General features: G+C 37.2%; 1 protein-coding gene across 6 annotated transcripts in view; it reads right to left on the minus strand.

Moving 5' to 3' along the window:
• Nucleotides 1–20116, minus strand: part of LOC135216398 (signal peptide peptidase-like 3) — a 190543-nt gene that overhangs the window by 40098 nt on the left and 130329 nt on the right. For all 6 annotated transcript variants that reach the window (XM_064251684.1, XM_064251686.1, XM_064251681.1 and 3 more), the window contains one exon: nucleotides 16893–16970. In XM_064251684.1, coding sequence (XP_064107754.1) covers nucleotides 16893–16970 — 78 coding nt within the window. The remainder of the gene's footprint in view (nucleotides 1–16892; nucleotides 16971–20116) is intronic.

Genomic DNA, 20116 nt, shown 5'->3' on the forward strand with positions numbered 1-20116 from the left:
GGGGGAGGGCCATGAACTAGTTTTAAAAAAATGTGGTATGAGTGGCGGGGTTATATGGAGATATGACAGAACTTTACCGGATGTCGGACTAAAGACACGAGCCAGTTGTCTTGCTGCTTTCAACATTTTCCCACAAGGTCACCCCCCCCCCCCCCACACACACACACAATTTATTGTAAATCTCTTGACTCACATTCTATCAAGTTAATGTCGCACAAGCAAAAAATGTGATTTTAATTTTCCAATTATACAGGTTACTTGGTGGAGATATTATTTCCGTGACGGCGCATTTCAAGGATCGTCCATTATTTTTAATGATGATAACGTTGAAGACGATTCGTATCCATTCACACCCACGTATTACATACAAAAGATCAACCAAGGCTGCGTGTCTACTGCATAATACTAATTTCATGGTTTAGTGTCGACTTTTTAAACGATACACCGAAAAAAAAGAAGATTTCTGTTGATCTTACAATGAAGATGGTGATACAGCAAAAGAAATGTTTACTCTTAAAAAAAAAAGAAAAATACAGGAACCAATTGTATGACGCATGTCAACAACTTGCTCTTGTCTTCCTAGATTTATTCAGGCACTTTGCCGGTAAAAATTTTCCTTTGATTTTTACAATTCATCATTTTCAGTACCACACAACGCTATACTAAATCTATACCATACTATTTTAATTTCAGCCTTACTGCTGAGCGTCTATCAGCCAAAACTTCAAAGGGCGAAAAGGCGAAAACCAATACTGCTGCTGCTGCTGCCCTTTTTATGGAGGCAGTGAAGTAGTAGAATCTATTTAACACACTTTAAAGTTTGTGTGTAAATATATATCGCTGAACAAATACAAACATGTTAATACGAAAAATTACTTAAATGACACAAAATATATTAAATAAAAAATTAAATTAGAAAAATACAATATATGTATGTATGCAGTCTTGTATATGTTTGTTTGTATGGTGCTTTTACGTTGCATGGAACCAGAGGTTATTCAGCAACGGGACCAACTGCTTTACGTGACTTCAGAACCACGTCGAGAGTGAAGTTCTATCACCAAAAATACAAATCACTCACTCCTCAATGAAATGGCCGAGAATCGAACCCGCGACCACCGAGGTGGGACGCTAATACCATACTAAACACGCCGCTGAGGCGCTAGTCTTATGTATACATATATGTGTATGTGAATATATAGATATATATATATATATAATATATACAGTCCATTTTCTTTCTTTAAGAGTAGATGTGTATACCTTTTTCCACGACCTTGAAACCCATATGTTTTGCGCCTTTAAACATACTTTTTCCCTTTCTTGGTATCCATCTATTTTCAGTCTAGAAACTCATGTATTTGCAGTCTTTGAACTCATACATTTTCCTTGTCATGAAGCCTATGTGATGCAGAAACGACCAAACTGGAAACGAGCATCAGTACTGACCGCTGCATTTCGTGTTAAGGAGACTACGCGAAAACCTTCATAGACAATTCATGAAGTCTTTCTATGTTAACGTTACCGAAAGAGGTTGGTTATGATTTAGCTGGCCATGTGCCAGCAAGGGCGCTTGCTCCTAGAGCAGCACTGTTTCAAGTGTTTCCCAGTCACATAAGCGTCCTTGTCTCTTTTCACGTATTTTAGAGTTATTGCTGTTCTTAATAAACTTTAATTTTAATATATATATATATATATATATATATATATATATATATATATATATATATACACACACACACAATGTCCGTTTGATTTTATGGGCACTGTAATGACGATCCAATTTAGCGTATAAAAAAGTAACTGGCACAAAGAATATCACCTGTGAGATTGACAGCCACCGATAATCGAAAATCAAGGGCCAAGCGAACCTTGAGGGTTCTCAGAAATACTATACGTACATTAAAATTAAAGTTTATTAAGAACAGCAATAACTCTAAAATACGTGAAAAGAGACAAGGACGCTTATGTGACTGGGAAACACTTGAAACCGTGCTGCTCTAGGAGCAAGCGCCCTTGCTGGCACAAGGCCAGCTAAATCATAACCAACCTCTTTCGGTAACGTTAACATAGAAAGACTTCATGAATTGTCTATGAAGGTTTTCGCGTAGTCTCCTTAACACGAAATGCAGCGGTCAGTACTGATGCTCGTTTCCAGTTTGGTCGTTTCTGCATCACATAGGCTTCATGACAAGGAAAATGTATGAGTTCAAAGACTGTAAATACATGAGTTTCTAGACTGAAAATAGATGGATACCAAGAAAGGGAAAAAATATGTTTAAAGGCGCAAAACATATGGGTTTCAAGGTCATGGAAAAAGGTATACACATGCACCCTTAAAGAAAGAAAATGCACTGTATCCTATACATTAACAAACATGTATATATTCCTTAATGTTTACGGTAAAGAACTAATAATAGAACTTATTCAGTTTAACAATTCAATTCGCAAAGTCTCGTCAAAAGAAATCTATTATCAAATAATAACAAACCCTATCATCACTGATTATAATAAAAAGCTATAAAAAAGACAATTGAGTAGCTTTACTCTAAAATTTCAATACCATTTACTCTAATACTGTTGTAACAAGTAATAAAATATGAACAAATAAATACTAAATCTCTCGGACAACATTCCCCGCGCCCCGTATCATCCCTTGATATGATAGTTCCTACACCGCTGCTCAGTGCAAGTGCAATATCAGTCGACGGCAGGACGAACGAAATTACATGTACAGGCAGACAGGGGTCTCATTCATCACATACGAAAAGCGACCCTGATTAATGTTTTAAAAACTGAACCTCAATCTGAAACACCTTCAGAGTTGCAAGCATTCATAAGTCCTTAAAACTTGCGCGGGCGCGCACACGCACACGCACGCACATACACACACACACACACACACACACACACACACACACACATATATATATATATATATATATATATATATATATATATATAATGAGTGTGTGTATGCATCTTAAATACATTTAATAGCAGTTGTATCTTTCCATTGTTGTTAGAAATCTTACACTCCAGTATCACTGTATCCCTATCCTCAATATTCACTGACTGGTAGAATCTTAGCACCCCCGGTCTGTGTGTGTGTGTGTGTGTGTGTGTGTGTGGTGTGTGTGTGTGTGTGTGTGTGTTCACATGAACATGTATATTAGCACTGCTGTCGTTTCGTCTCAAAGGTTATATTTAAAACATGCGTCTCAAAGGTTATATTTAAAACATGAAGCTTTCCTGATAATATTTTTGCACATTTTGATTGTATCTATATTTTCCAAAAGCTTTCCTAAGTGTTGCTTTTTTTTCCTGCCAAGAACTTTGACAAAACACGTAAAACAATTTCAGGGCTGCACAAAACAATGCATCACGTACAACTGATTGCAACGTATTATTATATCATTTCAACAGAGCAGTTATGTTATTTTTTGCACAGCGTAAAGAAGTTCTCTCTCTCTCTCTCTCTCTCTCTCTCTCTCTCTCTCCTCTCTCTCTCTCTCTCTCTCGTACACATCAGTGACATTTTCCCAGCGAATGAACCAATCCTTCATCGTTTAGCTCCCGTCTTGAGAAGACTAGTTTCTTCTTCTCCCTCATTGTAAATAAAACGAATCGAGAACTCTGGAAGAAACCTATAGTTTTCGCCTGATATCGTGGAGTCCCAGCACCGTGGTGTTTCACGACAATTACTTTCCTTAACAAGTGGAAAGTATTCGCAAGAAAAACTCTTCTTCACAAGTAGCAGATTTCGCTTATTACACTATGAATACAATGGACTATCTCCATTTTGAATGTTTTTTTTTTCTCTCGAGATCCGAAGATGGGAAAGTATGAAAATTATGCAAATTTTGAAGATGACATCATAATAATGGTCAGTATCGAGTGACGAGTTATAAAGGAGGATGGACTGAGTAGGCAAGGAGACAGTGAAAGAAACAGAAGGTGAATACCAACAAGAAATTTTACGGAAAGAAGCTTCCACAAAAAAAAAACAAAAAAAATCTTCGTTGAGACCAAGTGTTTCCAAAAAACACGCCTCTTTCCACATAAATTTCTAGGAGACTCTATATTCTCTCTTTTACTCTAGGAATTCTCTGCCACCATCAAATATCGTTTCTCTAGGTCACTTAGAGCAGTCACCCTTTCATGCTCTCAATTCAGCCACACAAATAACTGCCAAAACCGAGTTCCTTAAAAAAAATATATCTTATTTTTATTTATTAACCATATACACTCATTATTACACTTTTTTCCAGTAACACTCAGTTTCACCCATACACTCCTCTAATTAACACATGTGCACACACTTTTCCCGTCGCAAAGTCTTCCTGTTACTGCAAGTCTTATTCTTTCTCGAAGCTATACACCTTTCAGTTACAGCAGACGCAATCACTCTTTATGATTCCCATAAAAAAAAATCCTTTAAAGAACTTGAGACCAACCGATTTTGTTGCAGTTTTCACATCCTACTTCTTTAGCAGTTTGGGTATACCACTGTACTTCAAAGGGTATCCGATTTTCAAATGAAAATGTAGCATACGACTGATCATTTAAATTATGTGCGGATAAAAATATCATACACACACACACACATATATATATATAATATATATATATTATATATATATATATATATATATATATATATATATATATATATATATATATATATATATATATATATATATAGAGTAATAATAATATATATAAGTAGTATGTATGAGAGAGAAAAATTGTTCATAGTCATGGCTACAGATCTAGCGTTATATCTAGCATCATTTCATATGTTTTTTTTTTTTTTTTTTGGCTTTATCTGTCCATGATTAAGTCTGGAACCTCACGGAGGAAGAAGAGAAACTTTCATTTCGCAAACGAGATCAGTAACAACGACCAGACAGGTTTTTTGCATTTATTTGCCATCGCAAGTCTCCGTTTGTGTGTGTGTTTGATTATGTGCGTACTCGTATTAGTGCAGGTGCTAAAGACAGTAACCTGACCAGGAATGAAAGGTGTCGTTTAACTAAATCAGACTTTCTCTAGATCACTACAGACGCCCTGTGTTTAAACTGCTGTCTCGATACTTTCAACGACACGGTAACGCTTTCACTTCAAACCATCTAAAGTTTACAGTTACCAAGCACTGGCGGACATCTTAAGCTATTCTAAATATGTATTCGCCTCAAACCCACTAAATTTACCGTTTATCACTATTCGCACAAATCCCGGCAGTTTAACCTTAATATGCATACATGAAATCAATATTATATACATACGTACACGCCACACGTATAAATGTATAAATATATGTGTGTGTGTGTGTGTGTGTGTGTGTGTAATGAAGTAGACCCCCAAAGCTATAAGCAAAAGCACCTGTAAAAGCAACCGAGGCGGCAGTCATAAAAACTAGAAAGGAAACATTTTAAACGACCAACCTTTCCCAACCTTTCTTTACGAACCGACCCCTCATCCCTTTTCGTAGCCAGGGGGAAGAATTCAGAGATATGCTCTTTTAAACTTTCACTCCTTTGTACACACACACACACACACACACACACACACACACATCCACCACTCCAGGAAACGAACGAAACCAGTTGTTCAGTGAAAGTCTTCCCCGTGACGTGGTCGCGGTGTTCAGCTGCGGTTCTCAGACTGCACGCACCGGGCGCCAAGTTGCCATGACGGGAAAGGATTTCAAAAGCCATGCAAGGGGGAGGGGAGGAATCACTTTTCCGTTTTATGTAACACATGTCACTTGCTTCCTTCCCGGGGCCTCTCACTCCTCTCTAAGCTATTGCAATCGATGCTGATGCTGATGCCGATGATGTTTTCCAACACCGCTTTATTTTCGTGATCGCCCCCATGCTCTCTCTCTCTCTCTCTCTCTCTTCTCTCTCTCTCTCTCTCTGTCAGGGAATGCTCAACTGAAGGGACCGATTTGCAACTTTCCAACGAAATGCTAACTGAAGCAATGACTGCTCATCCTACCGTTAAATAAAACATGCAAGTCACTTGACTCTCTCTCTCTCTCTCTCTCTCTCAGTAGGGCATTTATTGCTTCGTATGCATACATCTACACTTAAATACATGCACAATTAGACAATACACGAAATAAGAGCTCTCAAGTTCTTTATATATATATATATATATATATATATATATATATATATTTATTTAATAATATATATTATATATATATACACACACATATATATATATATATATATATATATATATATATATATATAACATACAAACACGCATTACTACATATATTAATGCATATCTATCGAAACTTATACAGCTATGTACACATATTCATAGACAATAAACATTATTAGGATTAAAACAAATAGGCCAAGGACCAAACAGCTTCAGAGTACCTTCTGTTGGTATTACTCAATAATAATTTACATAAAGGTCATAATGAATTATAGAAATACGGAAGAAAAATCACCAGGTTTCTTGTCTCACACTATATACAAAATATGTTGCAAACGCATGATAAAATGATGGTTTAAGACCACAATTTTACGATAAAAGTAACATTTCACTTAAAATTTTTATTATTATTATTAATTATTACGGCGGTCCCTCTACAATAAAAAAAAACATCACACCAAACAAATAAACATCGATAATTAAAAGTAAAAGGAGCAAATCACCGTTAGCCACTTGCAAATTCTCAAGGGCGTTTCCATTGCCTAATTAGTTTCTGAAGCATCTCTCTGTGACCCTTTCCCAGGGAGGTAAGTTGACGCCAGGCAATATAATAAAAGGTTCTTATCCCAAGAACACTGATATTCAGACATACAACAAAGCTCCCTAATCTGAAAGCGACCACTCGAGAGGTATGATCAGGCTTACTGTTGACAAGGATGTAACCAAACCCAATGTAATATTTCTGACTATTCTTTGAAGAGCTTTCTTCATGGATAAGAGGCCAAAAATACCGATGTCAAAACCCCTGGCATGGCACAACAATGCAAACAAGTTACTCGTCTGAAGGTCCGAAGCAATATTGCACGGTAGTTGCTCACTGTATGTTTCCAGTTTCAGAGAGCGTTCGATCGTAAATCGCGATATCCCACTGACCATCATGCAATAAATTATAATAAAAGACAGAGTCATGGATATCCAGATGTTTTCCACATAGGAAAATGAAAAAGGCATGTCTCAGAAAATGCCCAACAGCTTCGTCCTCCAATAAGAGGTCCATTGGAGGACGAAACTGTTGGGCATTTTCTGAGACATGCCTTTTTCATTTTCCTAAGTGGAATACAACTGAATTACTATATCTTCGTGCCTAAGAAGATTACCAGTACTATCATGAATATCAATATATTACAGGAAATTTCTGGTGTTTATTCACATTTCGAAAACTTGAAAAAACTTCCGAGCAATTTTATCTTTACAGTTAACAGTCTCTGGAAAACCTCACTTTTCAAGTTAACAAAAATGCCATAACGTGAACCATATCATGAAGTCGTATATTAAATCAGACAAAGTTATTTATACGCTAATACACCAAAAACATTTAAGGTGAATAAAAAATATTCATAAAAACGAGACAATTATTATTGAATGAAACAGAACGTCCCTTGGCTCACTTCTCCCGCTTTTTGCAAGAGTTGAAGCTCTACAGTGAAGCTACTGCTTTTGAAAATAATAATAATAATTTAGTCCTAAGACATACACCAAGCAAGTTCTGTGCAATGAATACGCGCGATCGAACATACCATACCGGTTTCAAATCACGAACATTTCCGATAGCTGTTCAATTTCGAATTATGTTCTTAAGCGTTCGTTTTAGCTCATTTCCATGAGAGAGAGCGGGAGAGACGAGACTTTTTCAGCTGCATCATGGCTTTTGGTGAGGTGAAAGAAGTTCTGTTTTCTAATGAGTCGGCTACTTTTTTTTTTTTATGCTCCTGGAAAAAAAGCTCATTTCTCTCTCTCTCTTCTCTCTCTCTCTCTCTCTCTCTCTCTCTCTCTCTCTCTCTCATTTTTAATAATAATTCTTTCGCTGGGGTGTAAAATGTCCACTTCCTCTAACGACGCAGGAGAAAATTGATATGACACGAAAGTGCCTCCAAGGCGCGAGAGATAATATACCCACAAGTTTTAAACCAACCTTTCCCAAACGTACTCAGACTTTCAAACCAGAAACAACTTTCGTTGCGTCCTCAGGGTAACCGCAAAAACAAACAATCGAATTGACGAATATTACGACACTTGTAGGCAGACCTACCTCTCTCTCTCTCTCTCTCTCGTATGGTAATAACCACCTCTAAAGGAAGTCATTTAACAGAAAACGCTAAAATACTGAACAGACATTATTAAGCATAATCAGGTAAGAAGAAAATTCCCACTACCCGTCACCAACACCAAACGAGCGGGACCATCCACAGAATACAGACATCATCAGTGATGACGACCAAGTCCCCTTCAAAGACCTCTCTTGAAGAACTCAAAAGCCAAACCGCATGATAAGGGAAGATGAACATTCACAGGCGGTGCAACACTCCAACGGAACAAACCCAAACCAATTTACATCGAAGGATCCAACAGAAACTACATGCAGTTCTGTTGAGAAACATCGCCTTGTTTAGACATTAAAAGGATATAAAAAGAAACTGTACAGTTCAGCCTTGAAACTGTTGAATACAATCAAAATGAAAGACACTAAATAATAACATAATATCTTACATGTTCAACTACGAGTCGAGGTAACAGATGTGCATTTCAAGTTACATTTGACCTTGAAAGCAGTCAAAGCGTGACAAAACATTCATCACTCAGTGATCTTCAAACTATACTCGTATATGATCACACACAAACAGTTCGATCAAATCTGACTACATGAATAAGCATTTTCCTCAATATATAAAAAACAAAGTATTCATTTGTTAATCGACAAATGAGAGTTAGTAATAGACATAATGTGAGAAAAAAAAAAAAGTTGGAACAGCAGTGCCAGAATTAGATACACCATTAGAGTTACGTAGTAATGACAGTAATTTCCGTACTTTTTCCTTGTTCACGTCAAGGTTTACGCAAGCCATCATCATATTTAAAAATGTATAAAAAACAAAAAACAGAGAGAGAGAGGGAGAACGAGAGGAGCGAGAGGAGAGAGCGAGACGAGAGATTGAGAGAGGAGACGAGATGAGAGGAGAGAGAAGAGAGCGGAGAGAGAGAGAGAGAGAGAGAGAGAGAGAGAGAGAGAGAGAGAGAGAGAGAGAGATTCAAAATATAAGTTTATTTTGAAGATACAAACCCGTAAAATTCCATGGAATTCATAATAATCATCTACAAAAAGTTTGTACACCAAACCTTTTGTAGATGATTATAGTCAATAGTCGAGAACCTACCTGATCAGTTCTCATTATCAATATAGACGAAAAAGAACACAACAGTGAACCAATTAATACAAAGAAGGTTAAAGATGAAAATGGCAAAAAATGCCTGATGTACCAAAAGACGACAAACTAAATGCTATAAAACAGATGGCTGCCTGTGTTCAATGCCACAATCTAATGATGCTGGCAGAAAACCTATGAAACCTTTCTTCGCAAAACAATAACACAAAAAACGAGTTTGTGATACCATAGGAGGATATCATGGCATGGTAAGCTTTAAAATAACACTTCCAGGCATTATGCATGTAATGTAAGCTTTTTAGTATGCAAATACATGAACCAACTCTAATAATAAACATGACAGATATCGGACTTTCACTTATGGTCAAAGTCAAAATTACAGTTTGCATGGTCAGTGGATCATAAAAATGAAAAATCCTTTCTTTAGTTTTCACTTAATTCTCCTGCTAACAGAAATACCGACCATTATATTGATAAATAATCTTACTGACTTTAATAATGCGGTATAGTTTTGACGCTAAATGCATGAAATAATTTTTTCTGACATGCAAAAGTAAAGAGCTCATATTCCAAAATGATATATATGTTATATATATATATATATATATATATATATATATATATAGATATAATATATATATATATATATAGCAAAGGTTCGATGACCGGCATCAATGCGAAAGACAAGTAACAGTCTTTGAGAAATTCAAAAGAAACAGCCCTTTTTTCACACAACTTTTTCTAGACTTCAGTAACGACTTTCACGGCACTGACTCAAGATGTTTTTCTTTTTTTATTCATTTTTTCCCTTTCGCAAAGAAACGCCGAAGGCGATTTTCCTTTGGATTTCACCAGTACGATTTTTCTGTCTGCGTCTTTGACGTTCATTGTTACTATCCGTCTTCCTACACCGAACATGCCAACCTTTGCTAGTCATCACAAGATCAACATTTTGAACCAAAATACATTAAAACCGAACTCAGTTTCAGATTTAAGAAAAAAAAAAATACAAGTACAGCCAAATGAAATTCTGTCTAGCGTAAACAGATAAGCCTTTTCGAGACATCTATCGTTCCAACGACTGGAGGTAAAAGAACCAAGGTCAGCAGGTACTATACTAAAACGTCCTAGCGGGCACACACGTAAAAACGGGCTTGGCCTCGTCCTTCGCCAGTCTTTCCATAATGCCATTTTATCTGTCTTAATAATCAGAACTGGTCAGACATCTTGCAGTTTATCACACTGAATAAAGTCTTGCGTAGTGTGTGTGTGTGTGTGTGTGTGTGTGTGTGTGTGTGTGGTGTGTGTGTGAGAGAGAGAGAGAGAGAGAGAGAGACGAGAGGAGAGAGACGAGAGAGAGAGAGAGAGAGAGAGAGAGAGAGAGAGAGAGATTGCATTTTTTAAACTGCTGATTAGTTAGTATCAAAGTAGGCTTATTTTACCGAAGTTAGCTAGAGGGATTCTTTTTTGCGCTTGTTGGAGACATGGTAATGTTACACGATTAAGTTTATCTGGCTGTGTTACGTCTTTCCCTGCCCTGCCGATTAACGTTCAGTTTCAATTACTGCTGAGCATCTACTGGTAAAACGACTGAATGTATATGCTGAAAGCAATCGTATGTTTCCTAGCTTGCAATTTGGCTTTCACAAGGGCTTAGGAGCTAGTGGTGATCTTTCAATTTCCGGTGTCCTACAGAAATGCGCTTATTAAGGTCATGAAGTTTGTACGATTTGTCTTGAATTCAGTGATGGTGCTTCTTTCCCCCCTTCCCAATTATGAGGACCTTGCAAAAGGCAAAGAGTAGTTGCAGAAAAGCACTAAGAGTGATTTAGTCTTTTCAGCTTAATCCCTAACCGGGGAGCCATTTTCTTCTTTTTTTTCAGTGTCTATGACTTCTACCATTACTTGGTGTTTCAGGTCTTCTCGAAGGCAGTCTCTCAATAACCTTTAAGGGCTTCCTCTCCTCCGTGTCCCTAGCAATTACATTCCCACGAGCTCCCCTATTCATCAGGTGCCCTAACCATCGAAATATTGGCTCTTGGACTTTCTTTGATACTTAAATGGCTTTTGCTCATCCCTTGATGTAATCCCTGTCTTGTCCTACCTTTCCTCGACACTCCAATCAGGCATCTAGGCATTCAATTTCTTTATGCTAATCTGTTTTATAGCCAACAACAGGTCATATCACCAAATGTAGAGTGCTAGGATGGCGCACTTGTCGCAGATTTCGCCCATAACCCCCTCCAATGGCTACATTTGGAGGGGGTTCGATGATTAACCACCTTATCCGCATCAACCGCTGCTCCTATCATCGAGCCCCGATACTTGAACGCATTGTTGATGTTCACTTCTCTCAGCTTAATCGTGGCTTACTGGTCACCATCATCCGTCTCATTTGTCATATGTTGTCTTTGTTCGACTTCATCTTCATCCCTCTACTCTCCTTCCACCTATATATCTTTCTCTTTAGCTCCTCTCTAGTTATGCAGTCAATACGATGTTATCACCAAGGCCATTACTTCAAGCAAAATACTGAAAAAGGATCTCGCTGTTGATCCCAGGGGCAGTCCAACCTTGAACTAGAAGCTCCTAGACATCCCTAAATACTTATTACGGCGGCTGTTGCATTTCTTTAATTGCTCTCACATATTCCTCCTGCTCCCTCAAACTTCTCTACACTTCCTCTCAAGGTCACTCTGGATAGATCTCATATTATGAGAACAGATCTGTGGTTGCTCAATCTCTTAACGAGGATTTACCTTTAAAAACTGACAAAGTTCACTATAATTGTTCACGGATCTTTTAACTGACATTTTTCCTTTAACCGAATGAAACCAATACGAAATTTTAAGCACTGTCCTTTATGCGAAAAGTATGCAGTCTGTCTCTACAACTGCTCACAAAATCTGCAAACTGAGTCAGTCAAGAAATGTTTTTAGTCTTTGTTTTTTTTTCTTTTTTTTTCCATGTTTTCAATATTGGTCCCCAGTTAATTTCCAGCAACTGACATAATCTTATACTGCTGGAAAAATACGAATTTCTATTAAATTTCTCATGTATGAATCTGGCAATAATTTCCGGCATCGTCATTCAATCAATTCATTAAGCATGCTTTATACAAGTATGTCGCAATTCTGATTATCTTTACATAACATTTCCCCAGACTATACCAGATTCTAAGTCTTGTCTTTTCTTTCATTAGGTTCAGTGCCTATACAGTTTCCAAATAGTTTTTTGTTTAACTGACCTAATAAAGTATCATTCTCCCAAATAATGCGACTGAATCGTTGGAACTTAAGTTTTTTTTAAATTTTATTATTAATTTTAGGAAGTTGGCAAGTTTCACTTCATAGTTAATTTGTTATCAATTGTATCTATTTATTCTGCTATCTATCTTGTTTGTTTTTCTGTTTCTACTCTAGTTTATCTTGTACTTCTCAACTTACTTTTCCGTACTGGATAGATTTCCCCTGGGCTTGCTGCACTTTGGTTTTCCACCTAGGGTTGCAATTTGGCTTGTAATAATAATAATAATAATTAATAATAATAATAATAATAATAATAATAATAATGGGAGCCACATCAAACACATAGATGAGACTGGATACAAATACCTGGGAATAATGGAAGGAGGGGATATAAAACACCAAGAAATGAAGGACACGATCAGGAAAGAATATATGCAGAGACTCAAGGCGATACTCAAGTCAAAACTCAACGCCGGAAATATGATAAAAGCCATAAACACATGGGCAGTGCCAGTAATCAGATACAGCGCAGGAATAGTGGAATGGACGAAGGCAGAACTCCGCAGCATAGATCAGAAAACCAGGAAACCAGTGAAGACGAGTGGCTCAAGAGTGCATGGGAAGAAGAACTAATAAAAGTAGACGAAGACCCACAAATATACAGAGACAGGACAATGACAAACAGAACAGAGGACTGGCACAACAAACCAATGCACGGACAATACATGAGACAGACTAAAGCACTAGCCACCGATGACACATGGCAATGGCTACAGAGGGGAGATCTAAAGAAGGAAACTGAAGGAATGATAACAGCGGCACAAGATCAGGCCCTAAGAACCAGATGTGTTCAAAGAACGATAACGGAAATAACATCTCTCCCATATGTAGGAAGTGCAATACGATAAATGAAACCATAAACCACATAGCAAGCGAATGCCCGGCATTTGCACAGAACCAGTACAAAAAAAGGCAGGATTCAGTGGCAAAAGCCCACCACTGGAACCTGTGCAAGAAACATCAGCTACCTTGCAGTAATAAGTGGTACGAGCACCAACCTGAGGGAGTGATAGAAAACGATCAGGCAAAGATCCTCTGGGACTATGGTATCAGAACAGATAGGGTGGTACGTGCAAATAAACCAGACGTGACGTTGATTGACAAAGTCAAGAAGAAAGTATCACTCATTGATGTCGCGATACCATGGGACACCAGAGTTGAAGAGAAAGAGAGGGAAAAAATGTTTAAGTATCAAGACCTGAAAATAGAAATAAGAAGGATATGGGATATGCCAGTGGAAATTGTACCCATAATCATAGGAGCACTAGGCACGATCCCAAGATCCCTGAAAAGGAATCTAGAAAAACTAGAGGCTGAAGTAGCTCCAGGACTCATGCAGAAGTGTGTGATCCTAGAAACGGCGCACATAGTAAGAAAAGTGATGGACTCCTAAGGAGGCAGAATCCAACCCGGAACCCCACACTATAAATACCACCCAGTCGAATTGGAGGACTGTGATAGAGCAAAAAAATAATAATAATAATCCCTAAACCAATATCCTTTCAAAGTGAAATCTTAATTCATCTAGATTAGAAAACAATAGCTTCAGCAAAGCTCCTCTCAATGATCAAACTTCACGAGCAAAAGTGCACCTCTCACACATGCAGTCAGTTATCCTTGAAACACGTATAAAAAAACTCTCTCTCTCTCTCTCTCTCTCTCTCTCTCTCTCTCTCTCTCTCCTCTCTCTTCTCTCTCTCTCTCTCTCTCTCTCTCTCTCCTCTCTCTCTCTCTCTCTCTCTTCTTCGGCCAGCACCGAATCTATGCATGCAGAACTGTCTACAATTAGACCTCGTTCTCACAAGGTAGGATGATCTGCAACCGCAATACTAAGTCAATGCTGACCCAAGGAATAGTATGTATTACCACTAATGGTAAAACACCGAGCTCCTTGCGTGCGAAAAAGCAAGGGCTGAATAATTTAACCAATTCATCTCTGAAAGAAAACAATACACTGCCTTGATTTGTATTCTTCAAGGGCAAGCAATATTCGCAGAACAAATGCAGCTTACAGGAAATAAGTACCTAATGACGATATCATAAAAAGAGGAAAAAGTCAACCGCAACATGTAAGACATTCAATTGCATTACATTCAATTGCATTACAGATTAAAAGTTAACAAATATTTCATCGTATTTGGCCTGATTCGACAGACTGCCTGAAGGCACCAAAAACATTGCGCCATCATTTTTTATTTTTAGTATGCAATTTGTTCAAATTTTCGTTAGTAAAAATATGTAATGATGAACGATGCTCTTTTCAAGAGATAAAACCTCGTCATGTTAAATTATTCAAAAGACAACGACCATGACATTTATTCCAGAGCAAATATCACAGTCTAAGTTACAATTGAAAAAAAAACGATAATACGTTTAATACTTACACAAACAAATAATAACTTTCACAATATGGAACAAACCGGTGATGAACGTATGAATGTGTGTGTGTGTGTGTGTGTGTGTGTGTGCGCGCGCGCGTGTGAGTATACATCCATCCTATATATATATATATATATATATATAATATATATATATATATATATATATATATATATAGTATGGTAGCGCGCGCGCGCGCGCGAGTAATCTAGCTTATCACGTCTGTAATATCAGGAATTACGAAAAATAAAAAAAGTCCAGCAGAGACTACACCAATAACCCATCCATAAAACCACCCAATTACCTTGTGTCTGGCCACCAGGTCCAAGAATTCGCCAGCATCTTGGTTCCCTGACCTGGCGGGCAGGAGCTAATGAATTCCCAAAAGCATCGTTCGCAACCTACAGGATATAACCCTCTCTTCGACCGACTGCCAAGTAGAGAGAGAGAGAGAGAGAGAGAGAGAGAGAGAGAGAGAGAGAGTAAACTCCTGCCAACCAGCTGCAAATGGCTACTCCAGGGTGGTCACAAACAACCCCCCCCCCCCCCCCCCCTTGGAGACCCGGCTCAGAGTTCCAAGGATAACCAGTCCTTGAAAATCAAAGGAACCTCATTCTACCTCGGTGGAGGAACCTCCCGACTGCCCTTCTTTCAATAACCTTTTGGCTTCTATTCCGAATGATTTAAGCACATCATTTCACTGTGTTTTTAGGCGCTTCAGCAATATGTCTTCTCGTTGTTGACTCAAGATGGACATCATCGTTTGGGATCATCTTCACCACAATAATTTCAATACTCCTGCTGGCATGGCTGATTCAATAATATTGCTGATGCTTCATGCCATTCATCCTAAACCTCGTGATAAGACAGCACACGCACATCAAGAAATCCTGATCAGTGTCAAAGAGCCGGAGCCGGGGGCTGGGCTCTTACCGGGAGGGAATATCAACAACCTATTCAGCTAAATAAAACAGGGAGAAGCTGTGGAGTGCGCGAGGAGCATGTGTGTTGCCGAAGAGATCTACTGTACTGCTCAGTAAACCTTCCTCATTCAATCCTCTGCATCGTGTCTGTTATACACAATATATTCAAGGTCTTGGACCAACCTTAAATTAATCTTGGCGTAAAGCCCTCTCTATTATATAATAAAGTACCAACACCTATTTTATTTAATCCAACATTTACCAATTGTCTTGATGAGTTTCTTATAATTATAAGCTTCCAAACTCCATAGTTTCCAGTTGCAGGTAAAAGTAATTTAAAAAGTACTATTAAACTGTATAGAAGATAAATATAGCTACATATAAAATGAAAAACAACTCTAGTAATCTCTTTTTTTCCCTATTGTTTTCCCTCCACGCACATTTCAGACAATGGAATTCCTTATATACTGGAAAATAACATCACATTCACATTACCATTACCCAAATCATTGATACTTATTACGTATATACTTTCCGGTATTCTGTAAAAAGGAATGGCTGACAACACACAGACACGTGAACATGCGCACAAAAATTCAACTATATATATATATATATATATATATATATATATATATATATATATATTATAAACACACACACACACACACACACACATATATATATATATATATATATATATATATATATATATATATATATATATATATATATATATATATATATATATATATATATATATATATATATATATATATATATATTAAAATATATCATGTACACTATCAATAAAATGAGTATGCGCGCGTGTATGCTAATTTGTGTGAGCGAATACAGACGCAACGAAGGACTCGAGACTTTACCTGAAACTTCCATACACGATCAGTAGTATCGAGATGAGGAAGGTGGAGACACGCGAGGAGTCCACTATGGAGTAAGCCCTGCAAAGAAACAAGACTAATTAAAAAAATCCTGAAATAATTTCCAGCCTTCGTTTTAATGCCTGAAAGAAAACAAGATTACAGGTGCCAAGTAATTTATTGGAGGTAAGCGACAAGAAGAATACATCTGAAAGAGAAAAGTCTAGTCATTTTATGTGACGGTAGCTCGAGAGATGATTCCGAAAAGAAAGGCACCACAACATAGACACCCCAATAAATAATTCATCTGGAGGGTGTTCAGACGGGACGTCATGAAAGAAAAAAGGGAAGGATTAAGGATGAAATACAATAAAAAAAAAATACGGTTGTATTTCTCAGAGTAAGGCCTAAAGAGTCGATAATGTTTTAATTAATGAAATGACATGCGTCCCTGTATTTCTTTGAATTACATTAAATCTACGGAGAAGTTCACGTAACAGGAAAAAATTCCACATAAATAAGAAAGATTTGGACAAAAGAAGGAGAAATTGACACGTGTAAGGAAATTCAAGGATAAATTCAGAAAGGAAAAGGAGATTGAGGAAAACTGTAAGAGAATATTAACCACTGTGCCAGAGAGAGAGAGAGAGAGAGAGAGAGAGAGAGAGAGAGAGAGAGAGAGAGAGAGAGAGAGAGAGGAGAGCGCATCAAAGCAGAGATCGCAGCAATGTTAATTCACAATTCATACAAGCAAAGACGTACTTTTATATTTATTTGTATCAATGAATTGTCAAAGTTATATCATGTTACTTGTCTGGAACACATTCAAAAATAGCCCTAAAACTTCAATATGAAATATAGATAATCTGTCTGTTAACAAACTTCGCTGAATATTGAAAAATCTTTGACCTTTCACGAATCTATTATCGACTCTGGAAATTCGAAAACAATTTAACACGCATATCCTTCAAGAATGCGTCACACAAGTTGTCCATTATGCATTTGCGTAGCCTTGCCAACTATAAAGGTACTCAGAAGCAGTGTCGTAACATAAGTCGAATCATTTGTTACCTTGAACAGGTAACGTTTTTCCGTGTGTGTGTGTGTGTGTGTGTGTGTAAATGGTGGGAGGGGGCTAGGGAAAAGACTCCCTCCTTTAAGTAGTTTGCAACAGTTCCTTTGAGTACTCGCTGTGCTATTTGAGACACGCGGAAAATGCCTGGGGCTGCATTTCTTGGCTTATACTGGGTGGTGACCACACAACCAATCCTATGTTCTTAAAACTTGGTCCGTGCAATAGCCTCTGTAAGTCAGCCATCCACAGTTCTGTGTTGGGGTTCCCTTGCAAGAAGTGGCACTCAAGCACACAATTCTGTCTGTTGATTAGCTGTTTTTCGATGATCAGTTTCTTAATAATAATAATATTCTTATTTCCTTAATAATATTAGCTGTTACAGTTAGGGCTTCAGGGAGCGTTATTGCTTCCGTTTGGAATACTATTTTGTAGAAGACGGCCAGGAGGATTAAATATGATTAATTTTCGCATAATAAAGCCATTAACTCTTATTTTTTTTTTAAATTTGATGACGTAGATCACATGACTTGGCAGCCTTACTTGATTCTGTCGTGGAAAATTAATCGTCTTAAGCTTGTGTAAATTACCTAGACCGAAAAAATGTAATTTGTTAAAAACCGATGTCATTTCGTATGCAAAATACAATAATAATAATAATAATAATAATAATAATAATAATAGCACAACTCTATATCAGATAGTAACCAATGATTTTACCGCCACAAAAGAAATTTCTTTCCAAACACCAGTTACACAACAGAACTCCACTAGCACAAGCTAATTATGGCCACGGCCTTGTTTAACTAGTAGTGCCCTCATTTACGGGAACGCATTATCCAATTTTCCTAATTCTGGTGGTAAGGTTTGGCCACAAATTCTGTCATTAATCTGTGTAGTTTGTTGACAATATACTGAAAAAAAATGTAATACGCTTGTGTGACACCGTGTTAGGAAACAAAATGATTCATATTTCTTTAAACCTACAATCTCGTGAAATCCCTCCAACCATTTATGAAACCCACGAGTTTACGCAAAATATAAATATCTATAAATTATAACTATGTGGATGACTACTCAAGCAATTCTGCAAACTTCTCAGAACCTTGTATCTACCACGATCTCTTTCAATTTCACACAGTAAAATATTAGATTTTGGTGAATTGGAAGGTTTGATTACAAAATATTCCATCCAGCAGCTGTTACACCAGACGAACGATGACTACTCAAGATAAACTAATGGACGACCTGTCAAACTGTCGTGATGAGCAAAATGCAATGCTTTATCATCTCCTGATTAATAATATAAGATCTTACTGGACTACCAAATCATATTTAACAGTGACAAATTGTAAAAAATTATATTTCGTATTTAGTCATGATTTCTGAACTGTGGAACTAATTATTAATCCATGATACCATATGTAATGCCCTGCTGTTAAGCACTACTGATGAATTATTACCTATTGCGTATATATATTCTGAACTTCGACATTACATAAAAATGACAGGATGTTCAAAAGTATACTTCGGCTGTAAACTAAAAAAAAAAATCAGTCAACCTCTGTAATGTAAATGGCTTTTCCAATGAATATCTTTCAACCGTCTTTTCAGTTTATATTATTTTCTGCGCCATTAAGTCCAGAGTCTCCCACACTTAAATAATTTAAATTACGCTTAATTACCTATAATACGATCCTGTAATGACACCAGCAGTTTTGCAAGTAGGGAAAACGAGTTTCACGAGGTAAAATGCGTAGTTTCAAATCCTTGTATTTGAGCCTAAACTGCTTAATATTAATATTAATATTATTATTATCATTATTATTATTATTAATGCAAAGCAAGCACAAAGTGATATGCAACCAGCCAAAAAGGAAAGAGCAAAAAGCATGAAACGCAACATCTCACTTAATAGCCATTTTAAGTGAAAATACGTCAAAACAGTTAAGTCCACAGCAAACCACCAAAAGCTCAAAACACCTTAGTAAAATCCACCCAAGTACCAAAACTACTTTCAGAAGTTTCAGCATCAAAACATAAAACTTAGCAGTGAAAGAAAGGAGCCAGAGCAAAAGCAATACCGACAACCGCTGCAATGGACAAAGTGAACTACGAAACCACGAACCGTCTCTTGACTTTAAATTCCACAAAC

Source organism: Macrobrachium nipponense, chromosome 6, assembly GCF_015104395.2.
Source record: "Macrobrachium nipponense isolate FS-2020 chromosome 6, ASM1510439v2, whole genome shotgun sequence".
Classification (NCBI taxonomy): domain Eukaryota; kingdom Metazoa; phylum Arthropoda; class Malacostraca; order Decapoda; family Palaemonidae; genus Macrobrachium; species Macrobrachium nipponense.